Raw genomic sequence first — 20293 nt, 5'->3', positions numbered from 1 at the left:
CTTACAATATATTATTGCAGATATTTTCCACTACATGTGGATGCAGTTTTTAAAAACTGCAACCAAAGTTATGACAGAATCTGCACTAGAAATACGCAAACTCTATAGACTGTGAATTCACCAAAAATATTTCATAGCCGAAGAGACCTGACAAAATTTCCTTTCACATCCCTCAAAAAAACAAAATAACCCCCCCCCCCCCCACACACACACACACACACAATTATGAAGAAACATCTAGAATGTGATTCTTCCTACACTGGTCATAGACATTTGATGCTGTAAACCTACTGCATGTAATAGTCATGTGACTAATGTAGAGGGCCTTCAGCATATGTACAGGGAGGACGGGTAAATAACTAGTTGCAGCCTTATACAGGAGCAGAGGGATCATATAAATGGCTCTGCGACTGACAGGCGTTCTCAACTTTGGACATCAACACAACTTGTTAGAAGGGTCCCTCCCTAGACCATAAGCTGAGTAACGTGTGCCCACTGGAACATGAAAATGTGGTTCCTAACCTAGACCACTCCTTTACTTAACATTTGGTTAGCATAGTCACCTGAATTTCTAATAATGAAGTGCAATCACAGAAAATCCCATGAAGCACACCACTACCTAAAATTACATGTGCCATAATAATATTGTCTGATTTGATATTTTATTTGATGAATTTATGCAAAAATCATCACCTGAAGATTTCTTCAAGCTGGAAGTTCTTTTTAAAGCTGGGGGGCTTACGTCTATGTTCTGCAGACAGTCTGATCGAGGCCTCCAGGCTAGAAGATTCACAGAAAAAGAAAACATTAAGTGCAAAATGCAATGTGCCATAATTTCCAACGCATTAAAGGGGTTCTCTTCCACATCAGAACAGGTTGAGCAAAAATAAATATGCAAAGAGAGAATTTATTTGACATTCGAGATCTAACCTGCAAATCAAAGTTACGAATGAATCATGAATGAGGACAATCCTAAAATATGTAAAAAAAAAAAGCAAATCACTACATCTACACCAGGCAAGGAATTCTGGGAGATTTCAGCTCCAAAAACTGACTAATTTTTTACGGCTGAAAATACATTTTTGGGACATGATAGGTCACCAGTATCTGATCTGAGGGGGTCAGACGTGTACTCCATACTGATTGGCTAATCCAGCTTCCTATGGGATCTGGAAGCCTTTGCAGTGGATGTGAAGTAGAAACAGCTCTGCTTCTATTCAAGTAATAGGATCAGAGATGCTGCCCCATCCACTGGGTACATGCAGTTTTACTTCTAGCACTTGAGCCGAGCCGTTTCTGCTTACCATCCACTACTATAGCTTCCGGCATACAGATCAGGGCTAATGTCAGACCTCACACACATCAGATATGGGTGACCTGTCCTGGTGATTAAAAGCATATTTGGGAATGGTTCTAGAAGTAGCTCCTGGACTCTCCAATAGGCTATTATTGGCCAATCCAGAGTTCTTTTTTTTTTCTCCATTTCACTGATATTTCTCCTAAACGCTATAAAGATGTATATTCCTGCTTTGTGGAAATCCACAAACTCACCTAGTTTAGCATAATGTTTTTCTAGGCTATAAAAGATCAGGCAAATGGAATATATAACCTCTGTGAGTAGGAGTAACCCTTCCAACCTAAAGTTAATTTGGTTCTACTGGATCAAGATCATCCTCTTCTGAAGAGCAGGTTCACCTCTGGGATGCCCAGACCTAGTTCATATCCTCCATTTATGGCACCGCATTGACAATCCATAAGGGACATTTGTGTCTCCCCTCCCCTCTATTTAAGATTCCCCCCCCCTTCAAGTTATAATTCCTTTTGCTGAAAGGTTATAACCCACCATTTATGTTATATTTAGGTTACTCTACATATTGTGTTGTCAATGACAGTGTCGCTTTTATTTTTCCTTACGACTGCTTGGTTACCTGTGTTTGGACTTTTTCTATTGATAGTATTTAGTGGCGTGTAGTCACGTGTATGTTATTTTACAAAACTGAAAAGAAACTTTAATGCAAAATAAATAAAAATAAATGCATTTGGGGCTGAAAACCCCCTTTAAAATGTACATCTAAATATAAAACAACTTTTCATAAATGAAGAGTACGAGTGAGTATAAGAAGCTTTGTAATAGATCTTATTACAGAAAAATGCTTCTTCTCTATCACTAACAGAATCCATATCCAGAGAATGGATACAGACTGAAGATCACACAGAGAAGTCTAAGGAGAGAGGAGCCCGCTGGAGGGAGAGATACAGTGATGAGAACAAAGAGGGGGAGGAAAGCATTTTTCTTTAATAAGATATAATACAATTTCTGATACTCACCTGTACCATTCATTTAAGATCAACATGAAATACTAGCAAACAAACTCAACTAACATTCTCTGGGCACAGGGCCTGGGTCAGTCTGGGATAGTCTCTCTCTTCTGCCAGAATCCTTGACATCTATCAGTTCCTTCAGACTATTTTCTCGCTTCTGCCTCATCTTGTCCCGTGCAGATTTGGACATGGTGACTTTGACCTGCACAGTATAAGAAATACAAATACAGAAATGTACAGTTTGGAAAACTCAATTGCGTAGTTAAATACAAAAGTGATCACAAAATGAAGAATAAATATCTCACATCATTCTCAGTGTTCTGCTGGACTGCTCTGCCATACACTCCAGTGGGTGGCTGAAAGTTCTGCTTTACTGAACTGGAATCGTCTTGAGTGAAGAGGGAAGACTGACTATGCGACTGAAAAGTAGGGGGCAGAGTTTCAAAGACCCCTAAAAGAAGACAAGAAGGAAGAATTAATATCGTCTGGACGAGGGGTCAGCCCATTTTTTATTATGAAAGTCAATGGCGACGTAGACAGTGCAAAATTGTAAGGATGTCAACCTGATACATGAAAGTTATACAACATCCTATCCTACTAATATTATAAATGTGAAAGTTTGGATGTTTGTGTGTTTGTTCCTCAATCACACAAAAACAGCTGAACAAATTTGAATGAAACCTCGATTAAAACTTAGGCTACTTTTTATCCGGCTTCACGACTGTTATGAATTTATGTTCACATACTATATTACACTGCTCATGCAGCAGTCTTATCTCAGGTCCCAGGGCTGTTATCTCTCTATGTAAACACACGCTAAGCCTCAGTGTACATGCATTTGCATATTATTTGATCTTCTCCAGGCAGTGCTGACAAACTGACACGGGCAAACACCTTTAATACAAATTGGCAGTTTGTCAATTTTAAACATGCCTCGAAAAAGAGAATCTAATTTGTCGCAAACAACGAGAGCTATGAAGGTAGCCAGAAGTCATAGACTTCTCCTCAAGCGGAGCAGAGGGAGATCATCGATGCCAACAACACGCTCATTATATGGCATCCCAGCGAGCTGCTGAGATACTGGAACAATTACAGGCAAGGTGCGAAGAACAACTTCAGTGCCAGGCCAACTTGAGAGTTGCTGAAAAGCCGGAGCCTACGGATCATCAACGCCAACAACACGCTCATTATATGGCTTCCCAGCGGGCTGCTGAGATGCTGGAACAATCACAGGCACAGTGCGAGGAATAAGTTCAGCAGCAGGACAGCTTAAGAGCTGCCAAAACACCGGAGCAGGCAAACTAATTCATTAGTTGACTAAACTTCCATGTCAGTGAAATCCTTCCCTGGTGACAGGATTGGCTTTTGGATGAACAGAGGACTTGGAGTGCTCTACAAACACATGGGGATGACCTTTACGTTGAATAAATTCATACAAACCTGTCCAGCCTTGTTGAAATGAACTAACAGCCACATTAACATGTTCTGCTGCCATATTATACTTTTACACTTGCTTCAAGGTATAAAATCAATTGCTGCCTTCTGACTAGACTAGCTCATATTTACCACATGGCTAATGGCCAATTGTTCAGTGTTTCTGATCAGTTTTTCTTCCCCGTGATGTGTACAGGGGGGATTCTCCAGTGTAAACAGTACGGCACACTACGATTATATGTACGAATAGTCAAAATGCCAACCCCAGTCATCATAATTGGTCTAGTAGTCATAGTTGTCAAAATTTTAGCTGGTAAGATTGGGACATTTAAGTGTTATCGCTAAAAACTTTGCAAAACTGTAATGAACTCCATTTGCATAATGATTCACCCAACACTTCCATGCCCCTTCTTCTAAGTTCTGCCACAGCTTCAAAGGGGATCTCAGATTTAATAGAACATTGATTTTTCAACACTTTTATGTTGAAACATCACTTTTTATTTTAAGTAAAAAAAAATAAAAAATTACAGGATAGTGACCCTCTTGTTCTAGTATCTATACAGTTGTAAAAACGGTTCGGTGGTTTAAATTTTCCCTTGAAAAATTCCAGTTTGGGAGAGAGTTTTTACATTGGAGTTGTTTAAGTTGACCTGGAAAATTTCTTGTATACCCAGTATCGTTAAATAGTTAAATGTGGGGAAACCTGGTATTAAGAGTTCAAAGGTGAAGTATTCCATGGTGAGCAGTCTAAATAAATGGGTTGTTTGTGAAATGCAGGACAGGACTGATCCTCCAGGGTGAGAGACTCTTTGTAACTGCTCTTCACTTTGGTCATGAGAGAAGGATCCTGCACATGGAGCCCTCTCTAGTAATTCAGATTTTCTGAATTCTTATTTAGGGTAAGTTCACACAGAGTAAAATGGAGTGTATTTTGGAGTGTAATTTTTACACGTGTATAAAATTTACACGTGTATTTTGGAGTGTTTTTTTACACGTGGCGTTTCAGTAGCGTTTACGGAGCGTTTTTTGGAGCGTTTACTGAAGCGTTTTTTTACACGTGTAAATGCTCCAAAAAATGCTCCATAAACGCTACTGAAACGCCACGTGTAAAAAAAAAAACACTCCAAAATACACGTGTAAATTTTTTACACGTGTAAAAATTACACTCCAAAATACACTCCATTTTACTCCGTGTGAACTTACCCTAATGTTTTTACAGAACTACCCTGAATTACAGAATACAGAATTACCCTGTTTATAACCAAATCTACTACGAATTGTGCCAGAGCCTTATATATGGAACCCACCTGCCTTGTACACTCACCTTTTCCAATGACTGCGACAGAATCCTCTGACAGGGGACTTGTCATGTCGTAGTCGCTGTTATGTTGCTGGAAATTAGAGGCCGATGTGGTGATTCCTACACATATAAAATATTTAATATCTAAGTTACCTTCAGAGATGAGAATATATCAAGGATATTGCACAATAAATTCATTTTTGTATTGATTTGCCTCTTGCCTTAATTGAGAGCATATTCTAATCTTATTGTACAATTTATTATCTTGATATTGTTCTAAAAACTTTAATAAGGAGTATTTAAAAACTATATATTGATTTGTGGGGAGATAGTCAAATATAAGAAGCGTTCTTATGAATATGGCTCAGATCAGCATTTAACAAAGGTGCTCCCAAAATTTTTGCAATAATATCCTCTGTCTATCTGATCATTGGGGACCCAATCCCACCTTCGTCACAAATGGAATTCTGCAGTGGTGTTGTGCATGTCTAGATACTGATGCATTCACTGAGACCCACATAATGGCAATCTACAGAATTCACATTCATGAGTAAAATAGCCTGTTTGCTGCTCAGCCCCATTCAAATGAATCATATGCCAAGTATCTGACTAGTGATCCTTCACTTTAAAAAAAAAAAAAAAAAAAAAAAAAAAAGAAGAGAGATTTTAGGTCCCTAAAGCACCAGGGTTCTGGAGCACCCGAACACTCCACATTCCTTAGGGTTACACCATTGATTTTATAGAAATTAACCTTTTATGGGTTTTGTTGCTCTTTGCAGATCTTTGGGTGGATGTCTTGTGAATGCAGGGGAAATCTCCTTAGAAAGATTCTCATCGGCATCTGCGCTCCCATTCCTGTAATTCATCCTCTGTCCAATCACAGTCACTAGTTTATCATTCACAGGGGTACCTGTATTATCAGACAGTCACAAATATCAAGTCAACAATACCACAAGTGACAGATTAATTATGAGACATTGGTCCACATATGGGCATGGGTTTCTGTTCGGGGGTCTGCTTGGGGACCCCCAAGCGGTAACCTAATCCACATAAAATTAGGAAACCCGTGGACCCGTTTGATTATAATGGGGTCCGCGTGGCTTCTGTACAGTTTCCAGTGCTGCTTGTAGCACTTTTCTCTCTGAATTTTTCATGCGGAAAGCCGAACAGAATGCCCATACAGAGACCGGGTACAGATGTGAACCGAGCCTTATTAATATCCTAATATCTGCAGGATTGCAGGTAGAAAGTGACAGAGGATTAAGAGAACTGGTATTGTGAGGTGAACCACATTCTTCATATCATGTAGCTTAGAAAACAGTAAACATAACAATACTTGACATGAAAGGCGGCACATTAATCCAGCACTTCAGTGCATTTATCCTGACAGCTACAAATGTGCAGATGAATAAGAGCCGAGGTGCTATAGTGCGATGACTGACACAAGCACCAACTAAACATATACAGATATGCAATGTGACTAATGTGTCATAAATCAGGTTTACAAAATATTAGTAATTAACCATGTATATACATAGCCCCACCCACGTTATATCTATATGACCAGCGTTGCCTATAGATGCAAGCTTCACATTACACAAGTAAAATGGCATTGGTCTCACAATCACAGAAATTTCACTTCAAAGGGAATTGGTTACCAACACCCGGCATGTCAGCCTAGCCCCGCAAATAGACAGGTTAGGGTCACCTGAATCAAACCATGTGTTGTTCTTGTCAATCACTGCTTCCAATGCCTTTTAGTCAATATGCAAATGAAATCTTTGGAGTAACAAGGGCATTATTGTTTACGTCTTTGGAGAATCAGGAATGCTGTCATTACTCACTTGAATGTAGACAAAGACAGTCATATTGTGGCAATAGAGACAGGAAATCACAAGGGGGCTGACTGACATACTCAATTCTTGTAACAGATTCCCTTTAAGCCCCTCTAAAACTATGAATGTGATCTTGGCCTGTCAACTGCAAAACTGCTAGGCAATAAGCTGTGACCCCTATTCCTTTGTCCTGCAATTTCAAATCGACAATTTGGAACAGTGATGAACACATGATCCAAAGTCCATGTGGAACAGTAGGTTAGGTCAAATGTGTATAACAATGGTTAGGAGTAGAGATGAGCGAACACTGTTCGGATGAGCCGATCCGAACAGCACGCACCCATAGAAATGAATGGAAGCACCGGTGACGCTGACTTTGCTGGCGGCTGGCCGGCGTCACAGGTGCTTCCATTCATTTCTATGGGTGCATGCTGTTCGGATCGGCTGATTTGAACAGTGTTCGCTCATCTCTAGTTAGGAGTGAGGTTTTGCTCTAATAACCAAGCAATATTTTAAAGGATACATTTTAAAGATTGTTCTTTGGCTCCAACTTCCTCACAATTCCAGAAGTGTGTAACTAGTGCTAGCAGGTTACCCCTTTTTTGTGCGTGGTATGAGTATACTGGTGTCTCGTCTTACCTTAAGAGATGAGTGGTGGTAGCTCTGTGTGCAGATGTGTGACTGTAGTGTTCACTTCACCCCTGTCTATCCTAGTGTAACAAGTCAGTGTGAAGGGAGTGAGGAAGTGGTGAACCCCTTTTTATGATTGGTTGTACAATCATACAGCTACCCCACAGAATTGGTATAAAGTGAGCAGATATATCTGTTGTGAGACCACAATCTCTGACACAGAACACTTCAGGTGGCTCATTATGCCTAGGTAGAGATGCCTCAGGGCTAGTTCACATGGGGCAAAATAGTCAGGATTTTGACATGGAATCCGTGTCAAAATCCTGCCGTCTCCCATTGAAATCAATGGGAGCCGGTCATTTCCTTCAAAAAGAAGCGGGCTGCCCTTTCTTCAGGCTGATTCAGCCACGGACGTCCGCCTCGCGACACCACTCTCCGGACTAGGCCCATTCATTTGGGCCAAATCCGGAGCGGAAAGCTGTGACGGAATGTGTTCACGCGGAACCCCGTGTGAACTAGCCCTAAAGCCTCCAGTAATTCCAGTTATAAACAAGTTTCAGAAATGAATAGTACAAGTGAATGAAAAACTTTGTAATATATCTTATTAAAGAAATAAGATTGCTTCTCAACTCTTCAGGCTGAATTACTTTCTACATATTAATCTATGAAGAAAGTAGAGGATGTGAAAAAAAGACAAAATAATTGCTGCTGCTACACTCTGCAAATCTGACTCTTAACACTGTTAGGCTTGTAGTACATAGAATGAGGCAATAAATTAATTAACTAGCCAGCAGCAGTCTACAACTGCACCCACCCTTCTCCATAGAGTTCTGCGTTGCCCAGTCAAAAATAAAATATTTGTAAAATAGGCCAGGGGAAGACAGAAAAAAAAAAATACTCACCTGTTCCGGGTGCTTCCGTGTCCTCCCAGTGAAGTTCGGTTCTTCTGCTGAAGCCACTCATTGACCTCAGTGGTAACATGCGAGAGATTTCCGCTGGAAGACTACAATGGTCTGGGAGGACCGGACTGCGCTGGGAGGCACCAGAGCACCGAGCAAAGGAGATTATGTTTTTTTTTTTCCCCCACCTCCTCCAACTTATTTAAAATATCAAATTTTTACCTGGACAAACCCTTTAAGTAAAAAAAAAAAAAAAAAAAAGTCGGACTGTCAGATAAGGAGCAGAAAAACAGCCTATTAAGTTTTGAAGAAAACGGAAAAGCTTAATAAGATGGATTACAAAGTTTCTTATATTCCCATGCCCTACTTATTTATGAAAAGAGGTTTATAACTGGAGGTGCACATTAAGGGGGTGCAGAGCATGGACCCTGTTACATAGCCATTGCATCAGTAAATGCCTGTTTTACTTCATTGGTAGTTTCCTGGTTAATCATTCTACCATTTGACATTTGGGAGACATACCTTGGGGAAGACCGTCCAGCTTTTTCCCTGCATCTTTGTTCCGTGCTGAAAAGACTCTTGAGGGCCGTAATTTGGAAACCAAAGTCACATCAGACCTGTAATTGCAGAAAAGAGAACATACACTTCACTATAATAAGGATCAGCAAAATTACCCAGCAATACTAAGAAATATATATTACGTGGTCGCAAGTTCTATTTTTAGAAGGTTGACCTCAAAGTACAACAGGCAACATAGGTCTTAGATTCTTCAAATTTAGTGCAAATACTGTACACAGCTCCAAATGTATAACTCTAGAAACATTGGTGTGCAATGTTGCACCACTGTTTTGGAGGTATCTATCTGAGGATCACACAACATACTATGTCCTCATACCACGCCTGCATGATATACATAAAATGGTATGACAACCTTAGAATGTTATTGTCATATTGGCAGCATAAGCCATCACACTCTGGAATCAGAAGGGATCCCCGCCAAAGTTAGATCAAATACGTTCAGGGTGACTTCTCCCCCATAGCCAGCCTCTGTGTAAAGTACTGCAACACCATTCTATACAAGTGAATGGGGCCATATTATAGTTCCCTGCACAGCAGGTAGCCAGAACAGCAACTGTGAAGGAGGACTATTAAACATGGGGCTCCTACCAGTCAGACTGCCATCACTGAGGAATTAATGGCATATACTAGTTAATAATTACCTGTCTAGTGGGAAAACTTCTCTATGTTGGCCTTAAAAAAGCAATGGCATATCCTAGCAATATGCCATTAAGTTAGGCAAGAATAATATGATCACAGTGCATTCTGCTTCTGGCATACCCAAACAATCTGTGGGGGACCCAAGAATAAAGTGCTCAATTTCTGATTCATTTAAATGGACGGTGGCACTGCAGTCTTCATGTATACTCACATGTATACCAAGCAAAAAGGAGTTAATATTCTCTTAGTGACCAGGCAATGTGTGGGTCTTATCCTCTCATAGGTCAACCAGTTTCTTGCTGTCACACCACATTCCATTAAACATTAGTCTGACAGTCTTGGTTACTATTTAACTCTTAATACAGCAAATGTGCAGAGATTATCACAGTTTTTGGTTATGTAGAAATATCAGTGAAACCAAATAAAGGCCAGATAACTCCTAATAACCTGACACAGGTCTGCATATGGCTTCCCCTTAGCCATATACTAGGAGATGGCATACAGTACAGTATAAGCTAAACTATAAAACATCGCTATCAAACCTAATTCAGATTACAGAAACTGTATTATTATCCCTAAAGCTGTCTGTCTCTCCAAATTCCCCTCCTTCCTCTTACTTGATCTATACCATTGTTGTGATCCAAGCTCTACTATGGGTCTAAAAGCATTGTAAAGACCTACAACCTATCCGCCTGTATTACAATTGTGCTGCAAGAGCCTAAATTTAGTACAAAGTTTTGAACAAAAAGATTCCATGTAGACTATCACTCATTCAACAGGTGAAGTGAAACCTCTTGACTCTCCCCACTAGATGAGGCTGGGGGTAAGGGAGGGGAGAGAAACAAGGATAGGGCATTTTGAATTCCAGTTTCTGATCTTGTTTTCTGGGAGATGATCTGCCACCAGAGCTGAGCAGCTATTGAAGGTATACGTGCAACTTTGAAATATCCCAAGATTTGGGAAGCAAATATTGGTAAGCATGCAAATGTGGTACATCTAATATTACTTCAACACGATGAACTATAAAGTGGTCATCTAAAAGAAGCAAAGTTCTTTAATCTCCAGCTAAGTGTTTTACTAAGAGCACAGTCTTGCTAAATGAGGGATCACAAAAGGGCCTATGCTCTAATGTGGATTGTGCCCAGCTAAAAGGTCACCAAACGTCAGATAATTACCCATGTTATTCCATAAAGCACAGCTCCTGCACCCCATCATTAGAACTAACCAGCTATGGACATAATGGCAAGGAAAGCCAAGCAGATAAAGGTGTACTGAGAGAGTTCACCTATGGATGTAAAACAGAGACTTAACACCATTAGTTTCAGTGGCTCTTAACCTTGTTTGAGGTACCGAATCCACCAGTTTCATATGCACATTCACCGAACCCTTCTTTAGTGATAAATCAAAAATTATTTTTTTCCAAATTCAAGACATAGGTATATGTTTTTTTTACTGGTACACAAAATGAACCGTGTATATGACCTAGGGTTCGATCAAAACCTGGTTAAGAACCACTGGTATAGAATATGCCTCTAAACATAGTCAAATTCCCAAAATTTGCAATCTTGACAGCCTAACAGCCTATACATTGTACTACCACTCTGTAATAAAGCTAATCAAGTCAAAATTTATTGGGCCCCCTCAGGCACTCAGTGGCGAATATCCATCAAAACTATCTCCTGAGGAAGGTGGTGATCCACCTATAAAACGTGTAGCACTATGTATTTTTCATATGCTTTGTTAATAAACGTTTATACCACTATTTCAAGCAGTATTCTCTATCCTGTTTTTTCATTTCATACACTTGAGACCTTGATCAGGAGCCCAATTTGGTTACAGTTCCTAAATTTCTCCGGCAATCATAACCATCCAGTGCATTTCAGGGTACATGGACAATCCACACATAGGCAAGAAAACCTGCCCAGAAAATCTGTACCAACTGGTTCACATTTTCATATGTGGTTATGTGAATTTTTAAACAATTTTTTTTGTAAATCCTTGCTGAATTAAAGGGATTCTATCACTGGATACCCTTTTTTTCCCCGAATAACACGTAGGAATAGCCGTTCGGTAGAAATCCGGGTTTTCTTCGGTATGCATATGAGTTCTCTCGCAGCACTGGGGGCGGTCCCCAGCACTCAAACAGCACTGGGGGCGTCCCCAATGCTGTGAGAGAACTCTTACCGCTTACTGTGGCCATTTTCTTGTGTCCATGGGCATGTGCAGTTGGAAGAAGATTGAGGCATTGCTGGAGATTTCTCTCGCAGCATTGGGGACGCCCCCAGTGCTGCGAGAGAACTAATTTGCATACCGAAGAAAATCGGGATTTCTACCGAGAGAAGACATCTAAAGGTAGGAGAAGAATAGCCTTTCTTAAGGCTATTCCTACGTGTTACTCAGAAAAAAAAGGGTACTCAATGATAGGATCCCTTTAAACTCACATCATAAATCAGCATTATGAGTATGAGACATGAGTGAGTGATGTCACATTGCAGGCAAAACGAACACAATGATCTCACAATACAAAGAAGATAAACCCAGTGATGTCAAAACACAGGAATCCTTATAAAAAAAAAAAAAACACTAAAAAAAGAACTCAATCTGAGTGTCAAGTATATATGCCTTAGTTGGACAGTACTCACATTTTCTTCAGTTGTGGGGTAGGTGATAGAGGTGAATGCTGGGACTCCCGGCTGTAGACCCCACTCTCACTATAACATCCACTAATTGGAGAAGATGTAGAAGATGGAGAATCCATATTCAGATCTATTTTCATGGAGTCTGGGCTCTCTAGGTCAGAAAGACTGCCGCTGATCTTGGCTCTCTTCCTAGCTGCACTGTTCCGCACGTTTCTTAGTGAGCTTTCCATCTGAATTTAAAACCAGGAGTTAAATCATTTAAAAGAAAAAGAAAAAAGTGGGGGTCGACTGTCTAATTAAACCTCTATGGGAATGACTGAGTGAGCACTGGCAATCTCTGTCAATCCTATAGAAAATAATGGACAAGTAGTCACACAAATGCAATATATAAATACTAACTGATATCAGAAGCTCTGGCGCCCCCTCCCCTTTCAACAAGTGAATCTCATTAAACAAACCCAATGAGCGGAGATGCTAGAATCTCTTTGAAGTCAATAATTCCCTTTAGTGGATGTAACATACTTTCTAGAGTCTCTGCCTATTAAACACAAACCTCTTCACGATCATCTTCATCTCTTAAGCTTAAATCCAGGAGGTCAAGTACAAGACTCTCCTCTTCAGCGGTCTTCTTGAAGGTTTTGGCATCATTCCAGATATAGCTTCCAGATACAGAGCTGATTTCTGGCAATGATTTTGTTCCTTTAGTGATTGGGGGGACAGGCTTGGATTTATTGAGATCTTTTCGCCCTGATGGGACTCTGACAATGGATGCCTGCAGATGAATTGGAGACTCTTCTTTACCTGGGGATAACAAAAAAAATTTTTTTTAGAATAAGTCTAAGGCTTTATGGCAACTGTGGTTGTGTGACACAGTGAGGAATGGTTGTGAATGTGGTTGAGTTACTACAGTCAAAGAAATGCAACTCTTTCACACTAGTTGCCAAAATTCATACCTGCTAGACTTCTAGCAGCAGATCTCAAGCAATTTTGCCAACATTTGGATTAACATCAGTCACATGCAACTTTTTTTTTTTTTTTTTTTTTTTTAAAGGCATGCAGAATAGAGTCGACCAGCATCATCACTGGCGTAGCTTTCGGTCATCATATACACTATAAAAGTGGCGTAATTGAATCTGGTGCAGCCGATGGGCCTGCCCACTTAGCTTAATAATACTGCATACAGCTTGGGAACTAAGTGGGGACCGACAAAAGCAGCTAAGATGATAGGCAACTCAAGAGCAATACAAGAAAATAAAAGTAAGCATATTAAAGTGCCTGTGATCGGGCACCAATGGTGATTGTTATCAAATATCCTGTAAAGACAGGCAAAAATGACAACCTAGTGGTTTACATTTCCGGCTGTAGTAATCCTTTCATTACAGAGCTGCTGCAGCCACATGGCATTCTTTTGATCCCTATAATTACAGAGAGGAAGCGTCACCAGACCGAGCACATAGCTCACGCCTCATTCATCACTGCTAACAAGGCTGTGCTGTGGAAACCCCCCAGGCTGCTGGTGGGGGAGGCTTCTAGTCTGCTCACTGTAAAGTATGTCAGGGCCCTGCATGAGAGTTACAATTTCTATGGCTGTTATTCAGGAGGCACAAACTGAAATTGCTGGGCCCCAATACAAGATCCGTAACATAACCCCCCACCACATGACAAATGTATGTTCTCCAAAGCTCATATTGTGTTTACCAATGGTTGTGCCCCAAAAGGTCACAGAACTTATATCAAATACACCCATTGGGTCCTTAAAGGGGCGTTCACACTACCATTGGTGACCGTCAGCAGTGTCCATGGCTATTGTCTGTTACAAGATTTTAGCTGAACCGTCAGAAATTTCCATTCATTTCAATGGGATTTTATCTTGTGTCCGTTTACACCCAAGTCCGTTTTTTCCCAACAGCTCAAAAAAAAAAAAAAAAAAATCCTACATGTCCGTTATTTTTTTAACATTTAAGTCTATGGACAACGGACTTATAATGCAATCAGTTAGTGTCCTTTATGATGTGTCCTTTTTTTTTTTTTTTTTTTGAACGGACACCTTCATAACAGAATTCAACGGTAGTGTGAAGCCTGCCTTAGACATAATGGATGGTAAAAGAGCATTCTGCAGCCCTTTCATATACAGTTCCCTCTGCTGTACAGTAATGGATACATTACTTACCTGCCAATCTGTAGATGACCTATACACCTCTGTGTGGAATATGCTGGGTCATTTCTTCAGCACATACACCTAAACATAAACCCTGAACGAAGCATGAACAGAGCCTATTGTAGGTCTACACAGATTGCTTAATATTAGCTATACAGTCCTCAAATACAAACCTATACACCCACATAAAGTGCTTTTTACACACTGAGACAATCACCCGAATGTACATTGTGAAAAAAAATTGTTCCTAATCACCAGCCAGTGTAAGGGGATCCATATACAGCCCAAACTGGGTGCGGTAACCCCAAGCTATTGCCGCTAACATCTAGGCTACACCTTAGGCTCGGTTCACATCTGTGTTTGGGGATTCCATTCCTCTCTATACATGAAAAAAGTGGAGAGAAAAGCGCTGCAAGCAGCACTTTTCTCTCCGCATTTTTTGTGCAGAAACCACATAGACCCCATTATAGTCTATGGGGTCCGCAGGTTCCCTAAGGTAACTACTTTTTTATGTGGATTAGGTTTCTGTTTAGGGGTCCCCAAGCGGACCGTCTGAACGGAAACCCGAACACAGATGTGAATCAAACCTGACAACAAGTACCCCTACCATATCCAAAATACACCTAAGATTGAAAACAAACAGCTGCTTTTTGTCTAGTTTTGTTCGTAGGCTTATGTTTCAAAGAATTATAGAACGGCAAAGCACAAAACACATGATAGGCCATCTTGTAATACCTTTGAATGCTGGTAGGGTCTCGTGATGAAAACTTTGCTCTACAGGTGCCTGTTGAATGGAGTTTCTGGTTTTAGCAGTTGGGGTCTTTACAATGGGTGTGTGATGTACATCAAACTTGGAAGGAGGCTGCAATGAAAAAGAAAAGAAAAAAAAGTCATTACATCTCCAAATATCCCAAAGATATAAGATAATATTGTAAACTACACAAATCCTGAGTATCCATTAGTCACTCTTCCAGATGAGTGGAGTACAGATAGCATACATTGTACCAGGGCATGGCAGAAAGTGCCAAGAAATAAATTAATGTCCTATGAGAACATTATCCTCCTCCCATGTTACTTTTAGGGCTTATTCATATGGAACAGGTTTTTTTTCCCTGAAACAACAGAAAAACAAAAAAAATCTGAAAAACCTTTTGACAAAAGGGGACATTTTTATTCTCTTTGTTCTCACCTTCTGAACAAAACAAGAAGGTTTCTATTCACTGACAGGAATCATACACTGTTCAATTACCCAATAATATTTTTCTCACCAGAGACTTACCATTCATTTCTTGATGTAAATGTATTACAAATACGCCCTGAACCCCACTGATTAGTAGTTCTTGGGAAATGAAACATAGATCAAAAACAAGAAGAGGACAGTGCTGTTTTCTGTGAAGTGGTTGAAGCAAGTCACTACAGCTTAGCTCCAATTAAAGTACCTGGCCTGGCGACTGCACAGAGAACTGAGCTGTCTGCTTCCTGCTCTATTCTCTGTACATGAGCTGCAGAGAACAACTGCTCTATGAGTGTAGTGAATGTTGAATCCACATCAATCTGATATGGATGACCTATCTTGAGGATAGGTCACTAAGATTTTTAGCTCAGAAAATCCATTTAAAGCATGAAATCTTGACAGATTTTCACTAGGGAATTAAAAAACAATAGTTGTCTTGCGGGGAACATGTAAACAGTTCCAAAGGTGAGATCCTGCCATTCAGGCAATTATGGTATATCCTGTATATAGGTAAGAATATCCCTTTGGTAGATGGTCTTACCTACTTATATTACAGGGTATTCAGCACAGAAATGGTTCCACACCTTGTTTCACTATTTTCGGCTTTTACAGCAGGCGAGGCCATTCCAGATTCACTCTCACACTCTTTTCTCACACTGATCCCGAAACCTGGAAAGGATCCCCTTGACTGCCAGAACTACAGACCCATCTCACTTTTGATCGCCGATCTCAAGCTGTTTACCAAACTCCTTGCATCTAGATTGAATGAGTGCCTCCCCTCACTGGTTCATAAAGACCAAGTGAGAGTCGTCCCCTGTCGTCAGGGTGGCGTTAATATCAGAAGAACTATTGATCTTACTGATTTGACCTCGCACTCTGCTTCAGAGCTCTTGGTATTCAGCTTGGACACAGAAAAAGCATTTGATCGGTTGGGCTGGCCCTTTTTATTCTAGGCTCTGGCCTCTTATGGTCTTCGGGGGCCTTTCTTATCGGCTATCCGGTGTCTTTATTCATCCCCTTCCACTACGATTAAACTTCCTCATGCCACTCCCCCCCCCCCCCCCCGCAATTTCGCTTAAGTAACGGCACTAGGCAAGGATGCCAGTTATCCCCTCTACCTTTCGTTTTCTGTATTGAACCTTTGGCGGTGGCGATTCAGATATGTTCTGACATCTTGGGGGTTCGAGTTTGCGGTCGAGAGTTTAAGCATTCTGTATTTGCTGATGATATCCTTCTTACTCTTACTAACCTCCATGTCTCCCTCCCTAACCTTCATGCTCTTCTCACTCGCTTTGGGCAACTGTCTGGCTATAAGATTAACACCTCTAAGACGAAGGCCCTACCCATCCGTGTTCCCCCTCCGGTTTTGGCTGGCCTTTCCATACACTTGGCAGTCCAACTCCTTGAAATATTTTGGAATTCACTTGACTGGGTCCTACTCCCAACTGCATCAGGTGAACTTCCCACAGCTTTATAGACATATACGGTCCCTTCTTGTCAAATGGCGGGGCTGGCCTATGTCTCTCTTTGGCTGCATTGCTGCTGTTAAGATGACTGCGTTGTCTAAAATACTCTGTTTGAGACCCTCCCGATACCGGTCCCTCTTAAAGACCTTCGGGCGCTGCAGAGCTCGCTTCTTAGTTTTGTGTGGGCCAGGGGGAGACACAGGCTGTCCCGTCAGCTTTTGATGACCCATAGATCTCGAGGTGTCGTTTCTTTTCCAAACTTGATACTGTATTATTGGGCTGCCCAATTACGTAGGATCCCGGCTTGGTCTACTCTCCATGCATACTCCAAGTGGATGGAGATTGAGAAGTTGTGGTTGGCCCCGCACCACCCTAGTTCACTGATTTGATCTGCTCCATACTCACCTCCTGGTACTGACCTCCTGGGCCCTATGGCGCTTATGAGAGATGTTTGGCGCACCTGTTTGACTCGTTTCCCTATCTCTTCTTCTAAATTCCTCTATGACTGCATTTCTCCTACACCCTCGTTTTCCACCTGGGCTCGTTGGACCCGTGGCTGGGCTGTGGCTGAAAGCTGGCCTTTTTCGGCTAGATGATATTACAGACAATCGGACCCAGGCTCTCTTGCCATTTGATGAGCTCCGGTCCAGATTTGGCCTCCCCGGGTCTAGCGAGTTCATGTATGTCCAAATTTCCCACTATGCAGCTTCAATGTTTCGGGGGACAGTTGCACCCACCCCTACGGTGTTTGAGCGACTCTGCAAGGCTGGTACTGGAATGCAGGGGTTATTTACTGCATTCTATTGAACCCCACCCATGAGGTCTTGCCTTAAACACCCATACATGCCTCAGTGGGAAACCTATTTGGGTCAGCCCATCTCAGACGCTGACTGGTCCCTCATCTGGGATAGGGGGCTCAAGTCCTTGAATTGTGTTGTTCATAAAGAGAATTTTTTTTTAAATGCTGATGCACTGGTACCACACACCAGCCCTTCTCCACTCCTTTGACAGATCCATTCCAGATTGTTGTTGGTGTTGTGGCGCTCGCCCCGCACATCTCTTTCACCTATTTTGGTCCTGCCCTTCCCTTATCCCTTTCTGGTGCCAGGTTCAGGATCTATTAGTGCGTGTGTGTTTTCCTCTCTCTCCTAGGACATTTCTCCATTTCCTGTCTGTCAATTTGCGCAAGCCCACTCTTCGCCTCTTTTTATTTTTTTTGGCGCCTGCTCGATGTTTGATAGCTAAACATTGGCGCTTGCAGGCCCTCCCATCCCTGGAGGAACTATACTGCAGGAACAGGAGTGCGCATTCTCTGGAGTACCTGACCACTGTCCTTAATAATGAGGAGGAGCGATTTCACGCGATTTGGAACTTATGGGACACATTCTGGGCAACCCAGCCTATATGACACAGTATTTCACTGCACTCTTCCGGTCTTCCCTAATCCCCGTTTTCCCCTTGTTTCCTGTCTTGTCTTGGTCTACTAATGTCTTTTTTGCCCTTTTGGTTGTGCAATATATCCATGCCTGTTTGATAACCTATGCCGTTTTGCTTACCGTGTTTACATTGTAATTTTGACGGTCAGTTCTTTTTGATCCTATTTATTTATAGGAATGATATTGGTTATCGAATCTGTTCTTTTTATTGTTAAAACACTTCTTAAACAATTAAAGAAATTATATATATATATATATATATATATATCTGTGGACTAACCAGACCGTACTCATATAGTCCATTCAGATGTTTTCTGTGACTTAGCTAGTGACCCCCCCAGGGGTCAGACTGCCACATGCCACTGTGCACACTCCCAAAAGTAAATGACCCCCACTTAGTAAAAGTCAGCTTAGTGCTTATGTAATGCCGTGTAATTATATGTCCCATCCAAAGTCCTAATTAGCTGCTATGTACTGAAGTATAGGCTTGGATGGCCTGCTAGGTGAACAAGTTCTTATCGGCGGTCTCTTGGCAACATCACACCTCTACTGTTTATACAGCAAGTAAACTTGGGTCAGACAATGGAAACACTGGAGGCATTCCCTGCTGCTGGCACATAGAGTATCTAGGTTGTGCAACTAACAAATAAAAGTGACAGGCGAGCGGACAGAAGTTCTGACTTCTAAAGAGACTACAGCACATGCAAGCAGATCGCATACATGTATTCTTGGTTTCTATGTTGGCTGTATATTATATTTCGAATAATGGTGAAAGAGGTTTATTATTCATAAAAGTAACTAAAAAAAAAAAAAAAAATGTAATATTAAACATAGGGTGCTTCCTGGACAGGCCTGTAACATGCTAGGAAATTATATCTGCTAGATCACAGGAACGGTGGTCCCAGGACCCCCCGCTTGAAAGGAGAAGCTGTCACACGTGCTACCACTTTATTCATCACTGTAGGCCCGCAACTACCCCTCCATTTTAATGGGGCACACGAGAACCATGTTCTTGTGGTTGGTGGACATCCTGAGGCTCAGAAAAAACAACCCCCCTTTTTTCCCCGTAGGCTCTTCAGTTTATAATCAGTAATCTTATGGATGGACCAGTCAGTAAATATGCAATTTCCCTCCACTTCCACTATAGGCAAAATGAACATATTACACAGTTTTGATTGAATGTGTTTTTCATATAATTCATGTATGTTCCATGTCCTGCAGAGCATAAGACACACTTTGAGGCTTTGGTTAATAGATAAGGCCTTTGGCTAGGAGACCCCCCTTTTGTTAAGGGTGTTTACTAAGAATGCAATATTGACAACCTACTCTTAAATTAGCAAAGTTGCCTCTTAAAGGGGTACTCCAGTCAGAGTAAATTACCTCCCCATGCAAAAGATGGGGGGAAAGTTGCAGATCAGTGAAGGTCCAACAGCTGGCAAGCCCTCTGGTCACAAGAACTGCACCCACGTTTTGAAAGGCAGAGCAGCATGGACAGCCTGCACCTCTCCATTCATTTCAACGGGACCACTGAAAAGTTTCAAGTGCTGTGTTTCGTCTATCGCCAGCAGTCCCATTGAAATGAATAACGAATGCAATGAATAACGACCGCAATGAATGACGAACACTTTTTGTCCAGATGCTCCAGTCAAAACTAAGGTGTTAAGCAACTGGACCCTCCCCAATCCTGTACATAGGAGTAACTTATTTTGCCTGGAATACCCC

General features: G+C 41.3%; 1 protein-coding gene across 1 annotated transcript in view; it reads right to left on the bottom strand.

The window, feature by feature from the left end:
• TOGARAM1 (TOG array regulator of axonemal microtubules 1) overlaps positions 1 to 20293 on the bottom strand; it is a 35164-nt gene that overhangs the window by 4383 nt on the left and 10488 nt on the right. The window contains exons 3-11 of the mRNA XM_075282642.1: positions 15171 to 15297; positions 12831 to 13078; positions 12281 to 12507; positions 8943 to 9037; positions 5808 to 5966; positions 5081 to 5176; positions 2628 to 2773; positions 2383 to 2524; positions 694 to 780 (exon numbers count right to left, since the gene is read on the bottom strand). Of these exons, the coding sequence (XP_075138743.1) occupies positions 694 to 780; positions 2383 to 2524; positions 2628 to 2773; positions 5081 to 5176; positions 5808 to 5966; positions 8943 to 9037; positions 12281 to 12507; positions 12831 to 13078; positions 15171 to 15297 (1327 nt within the window). The remainder of the gene's footprint in view (positions 1 to 693; positions 781 to 2382; positions 2525 to 2627; positions 2774 to 5080; positions 5177 to 5807; positions 5967 to 8942; positions 9038 to 12280; positions 12508 to 12830; positions 13079 to 15170; positions 15298 to 20293) is intronic.

The sequence above is a fragment of the Leptodactylus fuscus genome, chromosome 7, assembly GCF_031893055.1.
Source record: "Leptodactylus fuscus isolate aLepFus1 chromosome 7, aLepFus1.hap2, whole genome shotgun sequence".
NCBI classification, from domain to species: Eukaryota; Metazoa; Chordata; class Amphibia; order Anura; family Leptodactylidae; genus Leptodactylus; species Leptodactylus fuscus.
The sequence above is the reverse complement of the archived record's forward strand: the minus strand, read 5'-3'. Positions and strand labels throughout refer to the sequence as shown.